At 33.8% G+C, this 24,068-nt stretch overlaps 1 protein-coding gene across 1 annotated transcript in view; it reads right to left on the reverse strand.

Annotated features, from left to right (window-relative positions):
* Window positions 1-24,068, reverse strand: part of shi (dynamin-1 shibire) — a 227,030-nt gene that overhangs the window by 31,734 nt on the left and 171,228 nt on the right. Inside the window, exons 19-21 of the mRNA XM_068392510.1 lie at window positions 8,162-8,185; window positions 5,884-6,090; window positions 4,527-4,705 (exon numbers count right to left, since the gene is read on the reverse strand). Of these exons, the coding sequence (XP_068248611.1) occupies window positions 4,527-4,705; window positions 5,884-6,090; window positions 8,162-8,185 (410 nt within the window). The remainder of the gene's footprint in view (window positions 1-4,526; window positions 4,706-5,883; window positions 6,091-8,161; window positions 8,186-24,068) is intronic.

Below are 24,068 nucleotides of genomic sequence, written 5' to 3' on the forward strand. Positions count from 1 at the left end.
CAAACACTTCATGGAATAAATTTAAGAGAAAAATATTAGCTTATATATAATGGTTATTAATCCCTCAACGAATTGATAAAATTATTAAATGTCTACAGTAACTAAATAGCTATTTAAATTTTTTCATTTACATATAAGACTGGTGTGCAAAACCAAACTATCCAGTGGAAGAGAACAGGAGGATCATAAAAAAGTAGTTGTTAAAAGAGACTTTACTCCGAGAACTGTAGAATCTGTTTGGAACATAACATCCCATTGCCCTTATGTCATGGAATGAGACAAAGAATAAAACAGAAGCTTTAAAAGTAATGCATAATACCTTAACTGAAAACTAGTGTCCATTATCTGCTACAGCCTTGTAAAGGACTGTTGCTGAACAAAAACCCACTAAATTAAAGCACTATTGAGAAGACCTATCTTACCATCTGCTCACAACAGCCAATAAACAACAGTACCGTCTAATCTTTTAAAAAAGCAAGTGGATTAAAGATTTCATCTATGAACACATCTTAAAATCACAAATTTTAAAAGCAATTAATGTCTATTTCTATGAACATTATGATGTTCATATTGCTTCTTCTCCAGAAGCTTGATTTAATAGACCTTTACTTGTAAATTTGTTTTTTTAAGTCTTCTCACAAGCGATAAGTGGAAACAAACTTTTCAGTCACTTGTCTCTACAGTTTCTCCGTCATGTGGTACTAATGAAACCTTCTCCAGATTGTTTGCTTATTACTGTGGAGTGTACATTGGAACTATTTTTGGAAGTTCATTATTCGCATTCCTTTGGTGTATTGTGTCAGGTATTTCATAAGTTATGTTTTCAATGGCTATAGATCACATTAACAGTGCGAGCACTAAAGGAAACTTGCTGTTATTTCAGGGGAAAGGCAAGGGAGGCTAGGCTACTTTATTGTAGCGGGAATAATGATGATGATAACCCTTCACCTCTTGACATTTAACATAATCAGCCAACTTTCAATAGTGATGAGCTTCATAAGCTCTTGACATCGCTAGCTTCCTTTGTGGTTTAATAGTTCAGTCAATCCTCTCTTGAGATGGTAACCCTGATCCTACCCACCCCATTATCATCCTAACTCAAGTCCTCGAGTTGAGTCTAGTGTTTAGAATTTCCTTCAGTAACGGTTCTAAAAGTTCAAGGCTCATTACAGGTTTGAAAGCTTTTCACAGAACCTAAAATTCTTCAATTACTTTACATCTTTCCGCTGCTAAACCCTCGCATACCATAATCCTAGTCACTAGATTGTGAAGCAGAAAATAAAGTGGGTAGTCTGGATCCTAATGCCCATCCAGTAAGTGATCCTAAATTATAAAGTATTGCATGAGGATGGCATGGCATATCGTATTAAATCTTGTTGGTATGAACAAAGTTTCAACTAAACTCAATCATTTGTTTGTCAGTGTATTCTGTTCACTTGGAAGTTTGGTCACTACCTGATCACAAGTTAATTCAAGCGAGATAAATGTATGCATTAGTACATATACTAATAAAAAAAGTCCTCCGCAAATGTGCAGCATCTCCTGCAATAACTCCAGTTGTAAACAAACTGGAAAATCAGCGGATTTTAACTCGGTTCAACCCAAGACAAAGAAAGATGAAGAGAAGTTTCTGAGGCACCCATAAACAGATGAATTTGTTAGCATTCTTCCCTAGGGAAAGCAGTGCGTTTTAAACAAATAAAAACATATCCTCCTTTCCGATAATGAAATGCTTATTGTGTTCTAAGTTACCTTCCCTACTGCCTTTTTTTATTTTTTGCTGTTTTATATACAGTTGTAAGTAGTACAACTTTGCAAATAGAACCACTAACATTTTCATAAAAGCTGAAAAAGCAAGCAAAGTTAACGATGAGCAGAGAGTTAATTGTCTTTGCAAAGTGGTTAGCAATATGACAGTCCAATACTTCCTTACATGTCAGTTAATGACAAGTTTTTAGATCGTAATATTTCAAGATAGCCAGCGAGCTTTCTCTTGAGAGTGACAAGTCTGACTTTGCCTGCCTGATTGTTTACATTAGCTTGACTTCCACAGCCCAATCAAGTGGTCATAATTACAGTGTTCCTTCAGTAAGGGTTCTGAATGTTCACTGTGACTTACAGAGTTGAGTTCCTCTCATAGTCTCAAATTCTTTTCATTTCTCAAGATCCCTCCGCAACTAAACCCTTACTGTTCAACATCCCTAATCGGTAATTATCATCATTACTATTAATTGCTAAGCTACAACCCTAGTTGGAAAAGCATAATGCTATAAGCCCAAGGGCTCGAACAGGGAAAATAGCCCAGTGAGGAGAAGAAACAAGGAAAAATCAACCCTAGTTGGAAAAGAACAATGATTTAAGCCCAAGGGTTCCAACAGGGAAATTAGCCCAGTGAGAAAAGGAAATATGGAAAAATAAAATATTCAAAGGACAGTAACATTAAAGTAAATATCTCCTATACAAACTTCAAAAACTTCAACAAAACAACAGGAAGAGAAATAAGATGGAATAGTGTGCCCGAGTGTAGTGTACTCTCAAGCAAGAGAACTCTAACCCAAGACAGTGGAGACCATGGTAAGAGGCTATGGCACTACCCAAGACTAGAGAACAATGGTTTGATTTTGGAGTGTCCTTCTCTTTGAAGAGCTGCTGACCATAGCTAAAGAGTCCCTTCTACCTTTACCAAGAGGAAAGTGGCCACTGAACAATTACGATACAGTAATCCCTTGGGTGAAGAATTGTTTGGTAATCTGTGTTTTCAGGTGTATGAGAACAAAGGATAATATGTAAAGAATAGGCCAGACTATTCGGTGTGTGTGTGTAGGCAAAGGGAAAATGAACCGTAACCAGAGAGAAGGATCCAATGTAGTACTGTCTGGCCAGTCAAAGGAACCTCTAAGTCTCTAGCGGTAGTATCTCGCATCTAAATTGTGAAGCAGAAGACAGTAGTTATCTGGATCCTTATATCCTTTCTCTCACTAAAGTAAGCGTCTATAAGCAACATAATTTATATTTTGTGAGATGGTGTTTCAGATTGTAGATACTCTTGAATTTTAATTCAATTGAATCTTTACAAACATACTTCTTCTTGATGATGTATCGTCGAAAGCTGGGTGATCACATCACGTTCCAGGTGAGTGTCCACTTCCGTTCACTTACAAGCTTGGCTACTACCTCATTACGGAGTTACTTTAGTGGGTATATTCTAACATGAATGGTTTTATGATTAATAAGAGTCTGGCTATAAGACATGACTATTATAGTGGGTTATTTGTATTTGGTGAAAAACTTTAATAAAAAATAGAAAATTAAGGATTTTACAAATAATGCTACTATTCGATAGGTTATGGTTTTCATAACTCTCAGAATAAGTACATCACTAACATGTCAGTTGGAAACAAATAGGCACAAGTAAGTGCCCTTGAAATCTTAAATTGTTATCACTATTACATAGAATGGATGTTATTTTAGTTTCGTTTAGGCTATAGTGGTAGCTGGCCAGGTAGCATAACCTACCCTTTGACCTTGACCTACGATTTGTGGGATGATTGAGTGGGCAGTGTAACTTAAAGATCTCAGGTTTATATATTTAGGAGAAACAAAAAGTAATTCTATAATTTGTGATTTGTTCTTACACATAATTAAAACCTTTGACCTTTAATAGAAGAGTATCTCTAGGAGAAATGAAGTCCTTAAAACCAATCCGACTATCTTACTACTCAGGAAACGTCAATGCACTCTCGTCTTCCAGAAGAGTGAAAAGTGATGACTAAAAATTAAAATTTAGAGAAGAGATATGAGAATGCACTAGTGTGTCAACAGCAACTATGCTTAAAAGCTTTACTGCTCATGAGAGGCAGAGACAAGGGACAAGAGAAAGTCCTAGAGACTAATTACAGTATATAATAGATAGTAAACATATAATCAGCAGCCAACCACCTTCTCTACTCCAGCCAAGATAAAGGAGAGCCAGGCAATGCTGATGACTCGGCAGGTAGACCTATAGGCTCCCCAAAACACAACCCTACTAAACTCTTAAGGAAGGTGATGTTACAGAAAATACTAAACTTGAACAGAACTTGAACCCCCAATATAATATACTCTGATAATGACCAAAATGAAAAAAATGTTGGGATGTATTAACCAGCATAAACCTTGAGAAACACCTCGATCCCCTACAATAAAATTGTCTACAACCACACATTATTTCTATAAGATTTTAAACCTATATTACTCTTTATTTGAAAATCTTTACTGACAAAGAACCTTTTCTATTTTACCTACCCCAAAGTTTTTACAAATACTTTGAACAAGTGCTAAGAGAATTTAATAAAAAGTATTGCCTCCCTATTTCAAATGTTATATAAAAATATTTCTCCAGATAAACTGAAATATCATCAAACTTTAAATTAACTCCATTGGTTACACACATCATCAGAATGTATTACTGTTAATATGAGGCTGTTTAAAGATAACCCCTACAAATTCATATTGTAAACTGAAACCTAAAATAAATCAACACTTACTTGGGACTATCCTGGCCGGTAGCTAGCCAATCATCTTTAACAGGTGGTGGCATTGGAGTGCTCACAGTTGCCATAGATACATCCCCAATGATTTTCAGTGCCTCTTTGCAAGCATGGTACATTCTTAACATTTCTTCTCTCTTCCTGGCTTCTTCAGGACTTTCCTCCATCATAGAGGACTAAAATAAAAATTTCATAAGTAAACTAATGTTAACGAAACAGATATTAAACATGTTATACAGTAATTGTAAAGCAAAACTATTTGTCCTTAAAAAGAGTAATAAAATAATCTATACAGTATAATACTTTAAAATTTCAACATATAAATTTTACACGCATGAAATACAGAAATGGGTGAAGTTCAACATACTGAATTACATGGTAAAGTATCAATAACATTAATTAAAGTATCTACACACCCTACTAGAACAAAATAATTACTATATATGCTGTAAGGTACCTAAGTATGAACCTTCAACTTATGAGCTTTCTAAGACGCAAATGTGCAAATACAATAAATTTAAAATAACGAGTGCAACATTAAAAGAAAATGGGGGGAAATTTCATACTGCTTGTCAGCACAGTAGGTTAGTTAGTCTGCCACTTGGCTTTATCAATACAGTGTTATCGGCTATGTTTAGTGTTGTACCTAGCTTTTGTGGAATTGTGGTATTTTAAACACAGGATGTCTTTTCTATTTAAAAGTTATTCATGGAACCATAATAAAATATGATCCTACAAATTTCAAAGGATTTAATGACAAAACATAACTAAAAATTCTTGATACATAAGCTGGCTCTCAGGATGTAGCCAATTTGGCAGATTGGAAAAAATGGAAAGACTCTCCTCTTTTAAGTCGTAAACATGCAAGGGATATATAAAGAAAAAAAAAACATTTATGGATTTGTATTTCCTTCTATAATTTCCCATGCATGTCCACAACCAACCACTGAAAATTAATTTTTCCCAGTTTTCAATCCCTTGAATTTGCATACTGTATATTGACACTGCCTTCCTAAGCCACAACCTTTTAAAAATATTTTCTGTGCTAAGAATTCAAGGTTAGATAAATTTATTCAAAATTTGACTCAATTTCAAATATAACTGAAAATTTTGAGTACCAGCCAATTTTCAATCAATAGAATTGAATTATTAAAGAAAGTTACATTAGGAGATTTAAAAAAAGAAAAAAAAAAAAAACATAATACCTGTATATCATAGTACTACTACCACTAATCCTGGTACCAATTCAGTCATGTTTCATTATGAAATAGCCATCAACTTCAAGTCTAATAAAGAAAAAAAGGAGTTGGTACTTTATTAATGCCAAAGAGAGAGGGAGAGAGTGAGAACTGACCTGGTCCCCAGATGCATATAGGTGAGCTAGAAGTTCACCATTGATGAATTCTTTGGTATTATTGATCATGAGATGCATGAGAGACTTTGGTACTAAATCACGAGTTGTTTTCGTTACAATCTTCATGTAAGAATCGACTAGATTGCGGATAGTTTCTACCTGTCGTTCCAGTTGTGGATCCATAGAAGTGGAGCCTTCGTTTGAACCCTGAAATACAAAAGAAAACAGGATTTGTTATTAGACTTGATAAAATAGTGCAAATCTGATATGAAGATAATATAATTACAGTCTTGCATTCAAAACAATACACAAGGGTCACAGCCATGTGAGAAATGATAAAAATGTCAACCCTGGATATATTGGTGTACTGGATCTTCAAAACAAACTTAAAATATGTATGAAGTACGACTTTTTCTTCCCATGTAGTTTATTATAAAGTCACACTGCTGTTTCATGTCTCTCGCACTAACTAGCCCCTTTTTTCAAATACTGTATGGTAAATTACACACACACACAAAAAGTCTCCAACAATATTAAAACATTTAAAAAGACATATGGAATACATAAAGATAAAAAGAGTAACACCTGAGCAAAACAATCATGACATATTATACAAAAGATTAAGATTATTTCCCAGTAACTGTTGTAAATACTATTAATTTTATAAAATATGGAGCCAGGTAACTCCACGAATGGCAACAGTAAACTAACATGATCATCCAACCTATACTAAGTGTGTGATAATAGTTAACACCTTCCTATATATATATAAAACAATTATAAGTACTGTACAGTATACAGACATGTCATGAAATATATACACGAAAATGAAACATGGAGGACTGACATAACAGTACATCTGAACATTCATGTGTGAACTTGTCGGTGTAGCAGTACGAATTGTAATTCTTTTTAAACGTTATTTCTCCTAACATTTGGGACTCTGCATACAATAAATGTAAACAAAAAACAAGTCACTACCTTAAATGCTCAATTGTGGAAGAGTGCATGCCTCTTTATACACCTGCACACCAGCAAATAAAACCCTTTTCTCAACAGTGCCATACACAACTTTTATGAAAACTAGAACTTTCATCAATCTCTCATCCTGAATTCTCTCCAGACAACCAACCACTTAAAAAAAAAACACAACTCCTTTCCCCTTCTTTCTCTCTCTCTCAACAACAACAAAAACTTACCCCCTCAAAATACACAGGACCCCTTTTCACTCTCAGATTGAGGCAAGAGCTATTCCAGAAAACAATCTTTAGGACAGTGACAGTTCCACCACATAAAATATTTGCTCGAGAAACTTCAGCAAACAATCTTAAAACAGTCCCACCAGATATCTGTTCCAGATTAATAACTGATCATGATTAAATTGGGGAGCCACTTACAATGGTATTATCACTAATATCTTAATTTCAAGTCAGGTACATTCTTAAAATACCACACTAAATCCCAAAATATATCTTTGAAAAATACAAGGCTTGGCCTAACTCAAATGAAATAAAATATTACAAGCAAACACTATCAAGGGAAATTTTAAAATTTGAACTAAAAAAGGTACTTTTTGAATGCAAGAACATATAAAAAAAAAACCTTCAATGATGGAAAAATACACCAATAAAACGTTTTTAGCAAAATTGGGTGTCTTTTGCTTTTAATAGAATATCAGATCAAATAAGACATTGTGAACAGCTCCTCATGGACAATCCATTATCATTAGATATTAGAAAGAACACCTACAAACTGAAAAACCATCCCACAGCCAATGAAATAGAAAAAAGTTGATTACACTAACCATCGTAAAACCACACCAAATAAAACATAGCACTCTATGTGTTTACTAGAATACATAAAAAAGCATGTGCATGAAAAAAAAAGTTAAAACATGCCACATATGATGAAGCTAACTGTGCTCCCAGCCACCATGCTTTATGAAACCTGTTCCATTAATGTGATGAAGGAAGTAAGGGGATTATACTGCAATGAGAGTCCCTGCGACACTTCAGTAATCAGCCATGTATTCCATTGTGAAAGAACGTAGTTCCAAACTAATTACCCCTCTGAGACTAGTCTTTAATATTTCTCCAAAAAATTAAGTTCTTGCCAAATAGAACTACACGATGGCTGATAACTAAAAAGTTGGATTAATGCACGCCTTCTACTTTTTTAAAATTACACTGTTAGATTTCCTGAGCTAAAAAGCTGAACAAGGACATTTGGTGTTACCAGAATCAGGAACTGTCAGCATTTTGAGTTAATCAAATCATACCTTCCTACCGTTGTGTAGATCACCCTGCAACAAACATATTTTGAACATGGACCCATTTTTTAAAACTGTATTCTTATGTAAAACCAAATACTCTACCAGTATGCGCAGGAAATTCTCATTTGCTGTAATACTCTCACTATCATTAACTAAAATACAACCTATTCGATAAAGTTTAACAAAATATCAAATACACTAGTGTACATCAGAGTAAGACTGGAATAAATCTGGAAACATTCAAAACATCAAAATGAAAAGCAACTGGAAAAGGCAAATTACATCAGAAGGTGATGTAAAAGCAACTGGAAAAGGCAAGTTACATCAGAAGATGATGTAATCTAACTTTAATTTACAAATAATAATGAGGATCATGTCAAAGATAAGATTACAGGAATCTCTGCTCTTTGAAATACTTTTCTAAGAATAATGAGAAATGCAGAACAAAATTTATTTAGTTTTTCATTAAGGGACTACTGTATATGGTAAATGACGTGATTTCATGAATGGGAAAATCTGTATCATGAAAGATTTAAGAAAGTGCTGTCTAATCTTAAGAAAAACATAAACTTGCTATACCAATAACTTGAAAATATTTGCAAAAAAAAAAAAAAAAAAAAAAAAAAAAAGTTCCTTACCTAGCATGAAATAATATAAATAGCCTTTTAAAGAAACAAGAAAAATCCAGTAGTAAATGAACAATCATAAATGGAGGAAAAATAGAATCAAGAAAATTATTATTTCTATACTCACCAGATAACCATATTGCTTCTCTCACAAAACCATATAAATGCCAACGTCTACCATAAAATTAGAACTTTCAAGGTTTCTTTCCTTGCAAAATTCCTCCCTCTCTAGTAAAGTACAGACAATTAGGAAGTTGATGGCAACTATCTAAATGATGGTATACAAGAATTTCAGTGTCTTTTTAGTCTCAAAGTTGAAACCAGATCAGTAGCCTCTTGACACCAATAGTATGTAAGAAAGAAGGGACAAAATATGAACATCAATGAGAATACTGTAGAGCTAATAACTAAATCACAAAAACCCAGTTTATTTCTGTGTAGTGTTGACTCCTACACTCTGATGGAGGTGGGTTAGTGAAGTAAAGAATTTAGGAAGTAACAACTTAAATCAATAAAACTACAGGTTTTAGGGGTAATTTGTATTTTTCCTATCTAAAATCCTGGGTAATTCAACGGATAACCGCTTAGCACATTTTTGTTCCGAACATATCGACGAAAAAACTGGTGGACATGGCAACAATGCATGGGTGCACCATTCTTCCACCAACGTACTGGTGAAGCAATGCTATCGTCACATCGCCACTTTGTCTTTTGGTCAGGACTTGCGGCGTGGCAGACGCATCAAATTTAATTAAAATGTACTTGGGTTTATAAAGTTAGGAAAAATAAAAATTGCCTTTAGAGTTTCTAGTTTGTTCCTACATGATTACAAACCCTTGCCATTTTAATGGGGAGTCTTCCTTAGTTGGTATAAAGTCCCAATGGAAGAAAAAGGGCGTTTGTTTGACCCTCGGCACAGAAAGGTCATGCCCGGTTCTGATAAGAGGTAGGCGCATACCTAAATCCTCAAGCAACATGAAAATGAGTGACATTATCCATGCCCGACAAAGAAAGCAGAACCCTTTCAAACAGAATCATAAGTACAGTGTTAGAAAAATCATATCTAAATTCAATAATGCATGATACAAAGAGGTGTCCCCACCTGCTTGAGTGTCCAACAGTACAAATACTCCCAAGGCCACGAGAATAAGGATGGGGGTAAAAGGTCACTTACATTCAGGTCCCACACAAGGTAACATGAAATAACACTGGGTTACTTGTGCTGCAAAATCATAGTTTCTAGACCAATTGATAAAGTTGGGAAGGTTGTTTAATGTAAATGGACACGAGAAATATGAGCTATTAGGTAATTTGGCTAGGGTTTTTAAAGTGAAATTATTTATAAGGATGCCTGCATGGGCTCCCTATCCCACATCAGGTATAAATAACAAGACACTAGGGCAACAGTGCTACAAAAGCATATTTTCTAAAATCAACTATTGGGCAGTCACTACCAGGTCTAGAGAGCATATATCTAGGGTTTTGTAGGCACCATTGTTCAAATGGTGAACAGGAAAGGTAGTTTTCTTCTTCTAAGTTCCTGAAATACCAGGTGGTTCTTGTGAAAAGCAATGTTTGAGGCAAAACCATGCATATCAAGAGCCCTGGGAGACCCCAGTAGACTCTTCTCCCCAGGGTTTACAGACCTTGTAATAGACTCTCACAACCAAAGAGTAATGATACTTTTTAGTTACTCTCTTCTTTCATTCGGTGTTGACAAATATGCTGGATACACCATGATGACAAAGTATAGCCTTTATCAAATATACAGCATATAGCTTTCATAGTCTCTTGAACTCCTTTCACTGGCATTTACGTATAGCAATTTCAGAAAACGTTACCTTACTATATTAAACCTAAAAAAAAAAATCTGCACTGCAGGTACCAAAAACAACCTACGCTCATATATAAAACAAGATAACAAATTACAATGGAACTATGGGGTACCTATGTTTAGATAGTTCCCATCAACCTCCAGATTAGCTCAATACTTGAATAGAAGGAGGGGGCTTTTTTTGTAAGGAAAGAAAACTGGAAATTATTAATTTTAGGGTAGACATTGTTATTTAAAAAAGCTTCAAGAGAAGCAGTATGAACATTAGGAGTTTCACAGAAATAAAATACTACACTACTAACTTTTCCCTTTGCTACTTCTACCTAAAAGGTAATGTTACCCGTTCCCTATTATTATTCAAATTAGATTTAAGCAAAATAAAATTCTGCATTTTACACATCAAAAATTAACACAAACAATTATGCTTGATGCGCCTGATGGTCAACACTAATTTTAATGTTCGATAACTAAACAAATTAGGATTTCATATATCTGAATTAAGTATTCTCTTTAGACAACCGATGAGATCTTCCCAGTCCATAATATTTTATCAACTTGCCAAACAAATTCCCATTTCTCCAAGTCTAAAAGTGTTCTAGTTGATTACCCATATATACTAACCATTCTCCTAAAATAATTAAATCTTTTACATATATCTACAGTATTTACCAAGGCACTTCCCCAAATTTTGAGGGTAACCAACATCAAACATTTACATACTTATATCAATTTCTGAGTCTATGAACAGAACTGAAATCTTTTACTAAATTTAAAATTTATAATTCTATGCCACTATAATACAGTAGGGTCCCGAATTAAGCGTGTTCGAATTACACGATTCCCCTTTTCCACGATCGCTATTTTTCAAAAATAAATTTTCTGTATCCACGAGGCTGTTCAAAGTTCGCGAGTCAAGCACTACAAAATGTATCAAATCTATAGTCTTTTTAAGTATATTGGTAGCCCTAAATACGGTGATTTATAATAAAAGTTACAAAACAATATTAACATTACATTTCATTAACATAATTTCATAATGAATAGCCTATTTAAGGATAAAATTCCACACCAACAATGAAATCAACTGTTAACTGTGCGAGTCCAGCTGACAAAATGTAAACAGAAATGTGGTTACGTTCTCGGCAATCTTTATCTTTCTCCAACCTTACGATAATTGTAATGGTAGTGTTAATGATGGTATATTAAAGCATTATTTTTGTTTAGTACAGTATATTTAAAAGCCTTATTTTTCCCTCTGGGCGTTCAAGGTTTTCACGAGTAGACTGGGTTCGTTTAACGGCAGTGAATAGCCTAAACTTCGGTAACGAGTCGTCAATATTTTGTCATATTTTAAACAGTAGGCTATACATTTGATTTGCAAACATTGGTTTTGTAGAGTAGACGGTAAAATAAAATCTAGCGAGAGAGAGAGAGAGAGAGAGAGAGAGAGAGAGAGAGAGAGAGAGAGAGAGAGAGAGAGAGAGAGAGAGATATTTCTGCCATCAAATCTCTCTCTCTCTCTCTCTCTAGATTTTATTTTACCGTCTACTCTACAAAACCAATGTTTGCAAATCAAATGTATACTGTTTAAAATATGACAAAATATTGACGGCTCGTTACCGAAGTTTAGGCTATTCACTGCCGATAAACGATAACAAACCCTTTAATGCAAACTAACTGTATCCTTTGATATTCCTCTATATTTATCACGAATTCCTTCTATACCTCCTCAGACACTCTTATTTCAAATATCTAAATTATTCTTATCACAACTAACACCATCTAGTCATTTTCATTCCATTATATCTATTATTCCTCTGAATCTTATTCCCTTTCCTTATTCTGTTTATTCGATGGGATTCGTTTTTCCCTTTACCGTCTTTCAGAATCTATTTTTAGCCACTGGCAACCAAATCCCCCCTTCCCCCGTCTCCTACCGTCTCCCCTGCGAGTCCACCCAGCCTATCTCACCACTCCCCCCACCTTCATCCTCCCCTGTTCTAGGTCTGTAACCTTCTGCGTCATAATATCTCTCTCTCTCTCTCTCTCTCTCTCTCTCTCTCTCTCTCTCTCTCGTTATACAATACTTACAAATAGATGAAGAAACCAAAATCGGTTTTCTTGAAGTGTCAATTAAATACAAAACGAAAAAATTATACCGTGTATACATCCATTTCAATCATAGCTTAAAATACGGTAACCGATTTCGTCCGCAAACCACTATTTTTTAGGAAACACCATTCTATTCCAGAAAATTTTTACTCTTTAAATGTCAATTGCGCTATAATAAAACATGTACTTATGTTGTAAAATTTCGGGTGTGTTTTAAAAATCGAGTATTGCTAACTTATTTTTGTTTCACTTTTGGCTGTGATCACATCAGCTGATGTCTAGCTTCCGCGCGAATACAATAGCAAAGAATTGTTTACACCATTTCTTAACTTATTCAAACCATCTATACAGTTAATATTACATAAACACCAATGTGTTATAACCTATCATATTTATTGTTTAGTACTTTAAAACCATCTCTCTCTCTCTCTCTCTCTCTCTCTCTCTCTCTCTCTCTCTCTCTCTCTCTCTCTCTCTCTCTCTCTCTCACATCGAACGTTATAGCGGTAACCTAATTGTTCGGTGACTTTAAAAATAGGCCTAGTACTTTCTTCTTTTACCTTTTTTGCATATGGATCCATAATTGAGGTGGGTACAAGTTGACTTATAACTGAAGTTAGGAAAAGTATTTTGGATATGGAAAGGACAATTATCTTTCGTAACAGTTTAGAATTATCGTAAGTTATCACTCTGTCATTAGCGGCAGTTTGCTATTGTGGATTAAACGCATAAGGAAAAAAAATTCCAGCTTTGCTACGAATTTAGGAATTTATATGGATACGGTAAGTAAAATATTTGTAATAACATAATGTTTACTAAATGTTTGTAATATCATTAGTTATGACTTAGATCATGTGTGTTTAATGCATTCGTTTGTTTATTATGATCGAAGATGGAGCGTAAACAAATGGAAGGTTTCCGTTTCAGGCGGCATCATAAAGAAAAACATTTCATAAATGGCATTCATTTCATTTATTTGAAAGTTCTAATAAAAAATAATTAGAACATTGGTAATAACAAATTCAACATATAATCTATACTTGGTAAAATTGCTGTCAATTCAAAAACACAGATGTATAAATGCGTCTGTTTCTTCGTTGTGAGCAGAGTTAAACGTAAACAAAACATTGGTTGTCGTTTTCTATTGTGCTTTTTAGCGTGTTTAGGAAACGCATGATATAAAATCGCCTTTATTTTGATAATTCTGGATTTTCAATCATACAACAAGCTAGTCTATAGAGTGATGGTTTTGCTATTCACCAGTTGTATTATACAATAGATATGACAAACATTAAAATTTGTCTGTATTTTGGGTTGTGTTGTAACGGGAAATATATGGTGTTTACACCTATCCTGGTTATAATTTTAACCATTTTTCAAGTTATTAGAACTTTAAAGTATATTAAATGTTTTATTTATTTACAAAAACAATTTGATATTATAAAGAAATACAGTATAGTACAAAGAAAGTATTGGAAATGGGTAGTAAACACATTTGAATAGGCAAATTGCTGGTTGCCATGGCCACAATGGAATTATTTCTGTTGTGAGTTTCGAAATTCGCGATTTTCCATTTACACGAGGTCATTAATCGACCAAATTCTCGCATAATTCGGGACCCTACTGTACCACATTACTCTCGAAACATGATACAGTATACTGTAGTATTGTATTCACCCTAAAATCACAACTATTTTCCATTGTCCACTTTCAGACCCACTAATTTCTCTAACAAATCTTTGTTTATCAATGTGCTGCTCTATTACATCCAACTCAGAAACCCAAGTAAAAAAAAAAAAAAAGAGAGAGAGAGAGAGAGAGAGAGAGAGAGAGTGTGTGTGTGTGTGTGTGTGTGTGTGTGTGTGTGTGTGTGTGTGTGTGTGTGTGTGTGTGTGTGTGTACTATGCATGCTCAATACTGCATAAGGTACAATACCCATTCAACCTCACCCTTTTGTGTAGACTACTAGTAAATTAATTCTGTAGTTCTTCCAGGAAAATTTTATTTCTCTGCACAGCACTAACTTCATTTTCTTATTTCATCAGTATTTTTATTTCATACAATATTTTTTTATATAACAAAGTTACTTACTTTCTGTAAAACACTGCATATCATTTGTTGGTATTGGTTTATAATGCTTTCCCACTTGGGTTACATCATTTTTTCTCTACTTGAGATTAATTTCTATTTCATTTTATTAATTATCAATTCAATCGGTATTCCATTCATTTTTAAGGCAGGGTAGTTTTTGCTTTGTGACAAGTGCTCATAAGGTATAGCTTTCTCACAAGCTATGCCTACTACTTCTCCATCCACAAACACTGTGTCCTCATCTAGCTGAGAAATGACAAAAGAATCAGGGTGCCACTTCCTGGGTTTCTAACCTTAACGTAACCTATAAAAACTTGCTGCCTTCAAAATCAACATATTTTTCTTGCATGGCCTTCTCTAACAGTGTGCATTGTGATGTAAAATAAATCAATGTAGCCAATACCTGTCCTTAGTTATACTTTATGCCTTTTCTAATGGTGTGTATATAAAAAGCTAACGAAGTATACTTCACAGGAAAGGTTGACTAATCGGGAAACTTTTACAGAACTCTATATATAGTCTAAGTCTCCTGTCTGTATACTTTATGATATCCTTTGTTTTACTTTCCTTATTTGCATCACAGTATATAGTTCTTTTATAAAATTAAAATTTGTCTGCTTTCTAATCACAGTATTTCCTCTACCCTACTTGTCAATCATTATAAATGATTTAATCTCCAAATTTCCCTACACCATTCTTCTATCCCGAGTCACTCGTCCCTTGCCCATTACTTTTCATAATCTAATCTCATAATATAAGGTTTGGCATAGAAAACAAGCTAATCTTCAGGTAATGATCTCCCTAGAAAAGAAACTGATCTGAAGATGTTTTATATTCAGTATTTGTTACTTCAAACATAGTTTACTTCCTTTCCTCACTTGGCTATATTTCCTTGTTGGAGCTCTTGGGCTCATAGCATCCTGCTTTTCCAACCAGGATTGTAGATTAGTAAGTTACAATAATAAAAATGATACATTATCTCATCTTTACTATGACAATCTTTAAATTTTTAAGATTAAAAACCTTGAAAAAGGTGCTACTCCCCTCCTCTGTCATACGCATTTACTGGCTAAATGATCATCTGTTCCATCAGGTTTTCGTCTAAACACTTGTCTTTATTTATGATTTTGTTTCTACTATAATTATCTAACCACTTAATTCTTCTACGTGATGTCACCTTTTCCTTTTTGTGATGTTTATACTTCAGTTCTCTCTACTCTTTTGTTCAAAGTATTTTCTATGCAAACTCCCATATGATCTAGGTCTTCCACTATTCCTTATAATGCACAGTACTAAGTTTCCTAGTCCTTTTAATAGTCTGCTTCCTTGTCCTTTCGTAGCTAATGCATCTCAGCTGAATTATTCCTAATACTTATCATCAACTATCCACACCACTTAAATTTTTCTACTCTCTACAATCTCCAGGTACTCGATCTCTCCACTACGTCCTTATTCAAAATATGATCTTTCCATTGCATTTCGGACATAAATTTTGACATAATATCTACATTCACCTACATTAGATAATCCATGACAATACATACATGAATAAAAGTAAAGAAACTTCCCATACGTTGGCCTCCTCTTCTGATGTATATTAACTATTAATGTACTTTGTTGAGAGTTAAAAGATGGGGAGGGCTTTCAAGGGGCCTATTGTACAACTTGCTGAGTTATAGTAAGCAACCATTGCTTGGTACTCCTTGGTGCTAGCTTGGGTGGAGCGGTGACTTGCACACTAATTATCTGTGCATATGTTTCATCGCTAGGCTACAGAGTAAATGTGTAATAGTCTAGCCTTTGATTCTACCACTCACAAGTGGTCTTTAAACCTTTTTGCATCTAAAGCTGAAGTTTATAAGTTTGTCATCTTACTGCCAAAGATCAAAATCTATTCTTAAGCAGGAAAATACCCTACCAATTGTCCTTAACAAACATCAATATGATTTAAATCAGAATAACCAAAGCCTAACCAACCTTACAGTTAATATTTACCAGATCACCGAGATACATTTCTAATAATTCGCAGGGCTTCCTCAAAGAATCAGATCTTAGAGAAAAGGAAAATATAACTTAGTGAAGAATGGAAGGATAGCAAAAGAATTAGAATAACTTGGACAATCAGTTTGGTTCCAAAAATACCCAAGTATGTGCACAAACATTTTAAAGTTACTAAAAATGTCAAGACAGTAGACTTTGGGACAACATATAGATACTGTATATTTATTATCATCATCATCATTATTATTATTATTATTATTATTATTATTATTATTATTATTATTATTATTATTATTATTATTATTATTATTATTATTATCATTATTATTACTAGCTAAGGTACAACCCTAGTTGGAAAAGCAGGATGCTATCAGGACAAGGGCTCCAACAGGGAAAAAGAGCCCAGTGGGCAAAGGAAATAAGAAAATAAACTATGGAAAGTGATGAACTGAACAATTAAAATAAAATATCTTATGAACAGTCACAACATGAAAACAGATCTTTCTTATATAAACTACAAAAAGACTGTTCAACATAAATACATTTGCAGCAAGTTTTAACTTTTGAAGTTCTACCGATTCAACTACCCGATTGAGAAGATCATTCTACAAATAGGTTGCAGCTGGAATAAAACTTCTAGAATACCATGTAGCATTAAGCCTCATGATGAAGAAGGAATGACTATTACAATTAACTGTTTTGACCTTGCATTTAAACAAATTTCCAAGCAATGAAAGAATTCTTTATTGTGCAATACCCTTATATGTGATGACTGAATGAAACTATAAATACTGTAATATGGTATCTCCAAATACTTTTGGAACCTTTGAATGTATCTCGACATTCCAGTCATTTTTGCTCAATGGTAGATGAATGTTGCTCCTTAAAACGTAATAATCCTTTTAATATATTTACAGAAACAAATAATAAGAAATAAAAGCTTTTGAAAGAGTGGGGACTATCTAATTGTAATGGTTTAAATCGGATATCTATTTTGACAAGATGCAGTTTACAGTACCATATAACTTTTAGATGAATGCATGCTATATTCATCAGGAACACACTTATTAGTCAGAACGACCTTTAGGGAGCTGGGGTCTGATTTCATTAGGATTGGATCAAGTGAATTTGGGCCACAAGGCTTGGGAAGCCATTTTGTGCCAAATAATCCATTTTAAACAGGCTGAGGTCTGTAAAGCACACTATATTTTTGTATCTTGGATTCAATGAATGGAAACTAACTTATACTGCCCTACTTGTAGTATATAGAGTTAGAGTAATGTCATATAAAAGATACTAGCATCAATGATGTAGTTTTTCTTTTATCTAAAAGTACAAAAATAACCTGAAATATGGGACCTTGCCACAACAATCTCTGTAGATATAAAGGATTTACAAACCCTTCTATCTCTAGCAGTATCAAATGTTGTTCATGTACTGATGGGTACAACAGCTCTGAATTAAGGTTGTACCACCAACTGTCAAATACTGTACTCAAGTTATGGAAAGGAAACAGTTAAAGACTAGCTAATCATGTATTGTTTTTACACAAGTTTATCATTATAAGCCCTAATAACACGTCAACTTAAGATGTTTTATACCTCAAATATTCAAACCTAGCAGCTAATTTATTTTGTATATAAAAAGTCCCTTGGAAACCTAAAAATGGCAAGTGATCCCGGTAAAGTACTTCATAATAACGAAGAGTATCACTCATGTAATATGCTTTACCAACTTATGAATCTGCCAAAAAGTTAGTTTTAATTTCCCATGTACTTCAGTTCCAAAACCACTATAATAACCAAGCCATGAAAATCCAGCAGCAATAATTGCTTTGCTTATGATGGGATGATAATCATTAAAATAATAAATACAATGCAAAGAAAGACACCAATATCTTACATTGCAATAATATTAATCCTCTAAAAACTATCACTACTTCCTACAATGATTAACTAGTCCATAAAAAACTGGGTTAAATCCAAGTCTTTATTTTGAATCAAGGTTTGGTTAAGCTGAGGGATAGAATAAAGCCTGTTCATTAGTTGGGAGATGGAAATCTTAATTTCTTAGAAAGATATAGAGAAAAGTAGAAATACTACTTTTTGATACAAACTAGAAAAGTTTTGTTCTTAAACTATTTTTAGTGTCCGACTTAGGCAATTATTCCCTTCTGTTCACTATGGTCAAACTACTTCCATATAGCATAGTGTGTGCATGTGAATTAAATCCTTACATCCTGCCTTTTCCATTCCTCTTCATGCTTGTAAAAAGGCCAAGATAATACTTTAAACTGTATAAGATGTGCATGTGAATACCATCCCAGAACTACCTGGATTTTCCATTGTTTCTCATGGAGTTGTATTTTACAAGTGTGCTTTAATTTCCACAAAAATTTTCATGACAATACTGATTACATACACTGTACTCAACAGAAACCATGTCAAAAACTGAAATGACTTCCACAAGAATTGAAACTCTTACTATCCATTCATATGTAACTGTTCTACTTTTAACAAAGTATAAAGTAAATACAACATAAGATTGTAAAATAGCAATGATCAACAACTAATTCAATAACTAGTATACCTTTAAAATCAATAAATTTGAAAAATCGGGACTAAAAACCTTATTCATGAAGGAATATACAGTAATCACAATTGATTATATACTTAAAAACTGTTAGCAGTAACTTTCAAAACAGAAGCATTAGTACTATACTTGCATAACCAAGAGAAACTTACGGAAAATTCCTTGGGGGCAAAAAGACATGGAAAAAGGAGCACAATAAGCTTACCAACTTATGACAATCGAAGTATAGCTGTCCTTATTTAGAAGGAAGTTTGCAACCATGAAAAATGCAAATACATTACAGGACAACTCTAAAGTAACATGTATTAAGCCTTTGACATAAAAGGGCAACTTCCCCAAAACTAAGTACAATTTACCTGAAGCAAAAAATTTTCTTTTAGTCAGGATGTTACTTATTTCTTTCAAAGTAAAACAAGTTTGCATAGCTAAAGAAAAAAAAATACTGTAGGCCTAAAGACCTAAATAGCTGGTTCATGGTAGGGAAGTTATCACAGTCAAAGGGTTAACATTAAACATACTGTACATCATCAAAGAATTGTCTAACTTCAAGGGGTGAAAAAATATTGAAGCTCTCAAAATCATTCCAGGAGGAAAAATTGGAACTAAGAATCTACACTTACATTATACACAACTATAATCAAACAATGGGGAATACAGTAATACAATATATCTTCAAAAATTAATTTTTCGATTTCCTTCACCAAACCTACAGCTAAGAGTAATTTTTCTACAGATGATTTCACTAATGTAAAAGTTTTGATTACACCAGTAACCATAAATAATTCATAATATTTTACCAAAAAGTTTACCCATCAATACTGTCACCAGAATTTCATTACCAGATTTCTCTCCTCAGTTTCTAGGCCTAATCATAATCCTATACACTGAGTAGTATCTTTGAAAAGATATGAAAACATTCAGTATTGCGATACAAATTTTCAACTCGTTACAGATACACTGAATGGTATGATTAAGTGACCACATGTATATGGTGCACATAATAAGCATATTTAAGTAAAAGAACTTCACAATTCTCAAAAATACTCATTCAGTTTATACTACAGGACATGACACACAGCAACATGCATTTGTACTGCAATTTTGCCGATAAATACTACTGTACACACAACAATTATCACTAACATTAAATTTACTGGCTTTTCAAACAAGCATAATGATGCTTTGGACAAGCACTGATAATTCAAGAAATAATGAGATTCACAGTCATATGCTTCAAACTCAATAATTTTGACTGAATGGTCCCTATCTGAGTTGAACTCAAATTTGGCCGATCAAATTAAATTTTCATCAAATAAAACCTGTCAAAATCTAACACAAATGGACAGGATTTACCTATTATTTTTCTAAATTAAGGCAAAATTTGAGTGGTATTTTAGTTATAATCAAACAATATAACTAAGAAGAAAAATTTCAATCATACTTATTGATATATACATGCTTTATTTTATGGCCCAAAATATCCCAGGATCTTCAATGCAGAATTCATATTGATAAAAACATTCCTAATGCACATTCAACAGTCCTATCTTTGCTATGCCCATGAATCCAACTCATTCTTTTGTAAAATAAGGAATACAAGCAAGGGCACAGAAAAGGAAAAGGGCGCTGCATAAGCTTACTTGGATTATATTGAAAATCATAATTTGTAAAACAAGTTTGTTGTTTGTATCATCATCACTACTAATGGCATAGATGCCTAAATTTATTTTAACTGGACAGAAATCTTGCATCCAGAAGAGAGCAATTGTCTACGACAACAAGCCTTTGGTTAATGATTTACGGATATTGGGGTAATATGGCAACTAACGGGTCTAGGAAGCCCATTCAGCACCAACAACGATAAGCTTCATGAATGATATGACAAACATATCCTCAAGTAACAAAATGGTTTGCTCACATAAACATCATGGTTTGTACAAGGTACACAGAAACAAATTGCAAGTACAGTATTTCAATTGTTTAAATGAGATAAGTCGTCTTAGGTTAAGGAAAGAGCAATCAATGAATCAAACTTTACACAGGATGTTCTACATCCCTTCCCACAGCCAGAATGGGAGTTAATGGGTCATCAGGAAGGTAATTAAATTGAGTAAAGGTTAATCTGCGTCACAATTAAAAGGGTCACCGACGCCGAGTGATAAATATAAGGATAAGAAACCATCCCTAGCTGACAAAAGATGCCCTACCACATTAGAATCCAAAGAGAATATATCTTGATAACAATGACAAAATTTAACAAACTTTGTCACATCAAATAAGTATTTACCCAGCCAGACTTTGATTCGTCAGGGTACGCCCTCAAGCCTGTAAGATATGGCACAATTATGAATCTTCTTTTCTTAGTCTGCAGAAGAAAAGCTTTACTTTTCTCTCTTTATAAGGATTAATTGCTTGCAGATACAGCCTTACTTGCCTAAAAGAACGGATTAAGAAGTCATCCACATTCTTGGAAAATAGCACCTGGAGAATTGGTAAGAGGAACATAACGGAAGATTCTGCAATATCTGTTCCATTATGATACACCGTGGTACCTCTGCTAAGGAGGTTATATGACTGGCTTGGTCTACTACCTAATCTATAAAACTTCAAAGAACAGACTTTGATGAGTATTTTTTAGTTATAAAAGAAAATTTAACCAGACCAAAGACAAATACTGTATAATGAAATTTATAAAACCGATACAAAGGGTGGGTTCTGAGAGGAAAAATCTAATTTCAATGAATTACTTGGCAAAAATAAAAAATTATTGTTTGAAAATACTACCAATTCTAATATTTTCGGTTAGGAACTTGATCAGTTGATGACCGAAAAGAATGCTCTCACAAGAATTTTAATAGTAATAAATTCTTTATTTCTACACTCACCTGATGGTCATACTGCTGCTTCTCTATTAGCTCAGTTTAATTGAAACTTGCCCATAAAACTTTTAATAATTTTTAAATTTTCTCATTTTTTTTCCTTCAATGAATGCATGCTGCATGCCCTTAACAAAGGACTGGAACAATCCAGTGTAAGTGGTAAGAAGCCTAGAACTGCCATGCTAGATACTCTGTTGTCCCTTTGTTCCTTATCCACTTGATACTACGAGTCAGTGGGGAGAAGGGTGGACATGTATATGAACATCAATCAAGTATAGGAATAAATTCTATTAAAAATTCTGTTTATTTCTAAGAATCTTCCTTAATGTTCACGCTGCAGACTACCACACTGATTGAGGTGGGCCACCATTGACGGAGAGACAAGATTATCATAAGTACACGTAATGTACCATGGTTAAGATTTACGAACCTGGTCTACCATACTACTAACAAACCATCTAAAAATACTGTTTGAAATCCGAGACTCCAGATGGTTTAGTAAAGATCTTTAATACTTTTGATCGATCCTAAATCAACTATTAAATAAAACCCCATATATTCATGGATAAGATTTATGGATTAATTGAACTTGAAATTCCTTAGATCACGTCTCATGACACCATTAAGGGAACCTAGAACCCACCATTGTCTTCATAATCAGGCCAGAATTCTTCAAGTTAAGGTTTGGTAAACTCCGACTTGGTATACCATTGAGCTGCTGCCAAAAGTCTTTCCAAAAACAGGTTTGTACAAAAGTTAAAGGATGTAGCTGCACTCTTATTGTGTATCTTCACTTTCAAGCATTATATCAGGTTTGGAACTAATTTCGTGTGAGCTTGTCATCAAATTTTTAAATTGGAATGACATACTTTAGAATTGCAAAACAATTAGGGGCACTAATCACACAAAACAAATTATGGGCACTAACTCTAATAACTGTAGTTTATCCAAGTAAGACTGTATGGGTCTTACTACATAAAGATGCATATTTTCTGCTGAAATGCTTTCATCTAGTTTTAGAGAAGGCATGTAAAATAAAAAATTGAGGCAAACTTTTGGCCTTAAATTTATTTTTGGCTTTGAAGGAAGGTAAATGAAATAAAACAGAATTATGTTCACCAAAGCCTACCTGGACAGAATGCTTGCAGTTCCTTTTGCATTTAACTGATGCTAATGTCAAAAGGAAAGGTGATTTTACCTGGGTATCAGAGATTTTCCAACAGTTAAAAATTAGGACCTTTTAAATACTAAAAACCCCCATTCAAATTCCAGAAAATTAGCCTTACTGACTTTCAATACTTCTAAATGTATCTGCTATACAAGAATTTCACAAATCTAATCCTGGATGCTTGAATACAGAGTTAATCACACATTATATCTCTTAATGGCTGAAACAAAGTTTCTCGGCATAAAAAGGAAACCAAAAACAATGAAACAATATTATCTAAATAGTCCTAGTCACTTTTGCACCTAGCCTTCACGTCATTTCCCTTCCTACACAACGATAATTCTCTGGCTAACACTGTCTCACTCTCCAAGCATCCATCATAATGAAAGCAACTCCAACAAATGTTTGTTAAGCAGCAAAGTATCTTTTTTTACTCCAAAATCAATCCATTGTTCTCTAGTCTTGGGTAGTGCCATAGCCTTCGTAACATGGTCTTCAACTGTCTTGGGTTAGAGTTCTCTTGCTTGAGGGTACACTCGGGCACACTATTCTATCATATTTCTCTTCCTCTTGTTTCGTTAAAGTTTTTATAATTTATATAGGAGATATT

The sequence above is a fragment of the Palaemon carinicauda genome, chromosome 18 (assembly GCF_036898095.1).
Source record: "Palaemon carinicauda isolate YSFRI2023 chromosome 18, ASM3689809v2, whole genome shotgun sequence".
Classification (NCBI taxonomy): Eukaryota; Metazoa; Arthropoda; class Malacostraca; order Decapoda; family Palaemonidae; genus Palaemon; species Palaemon carinicauda.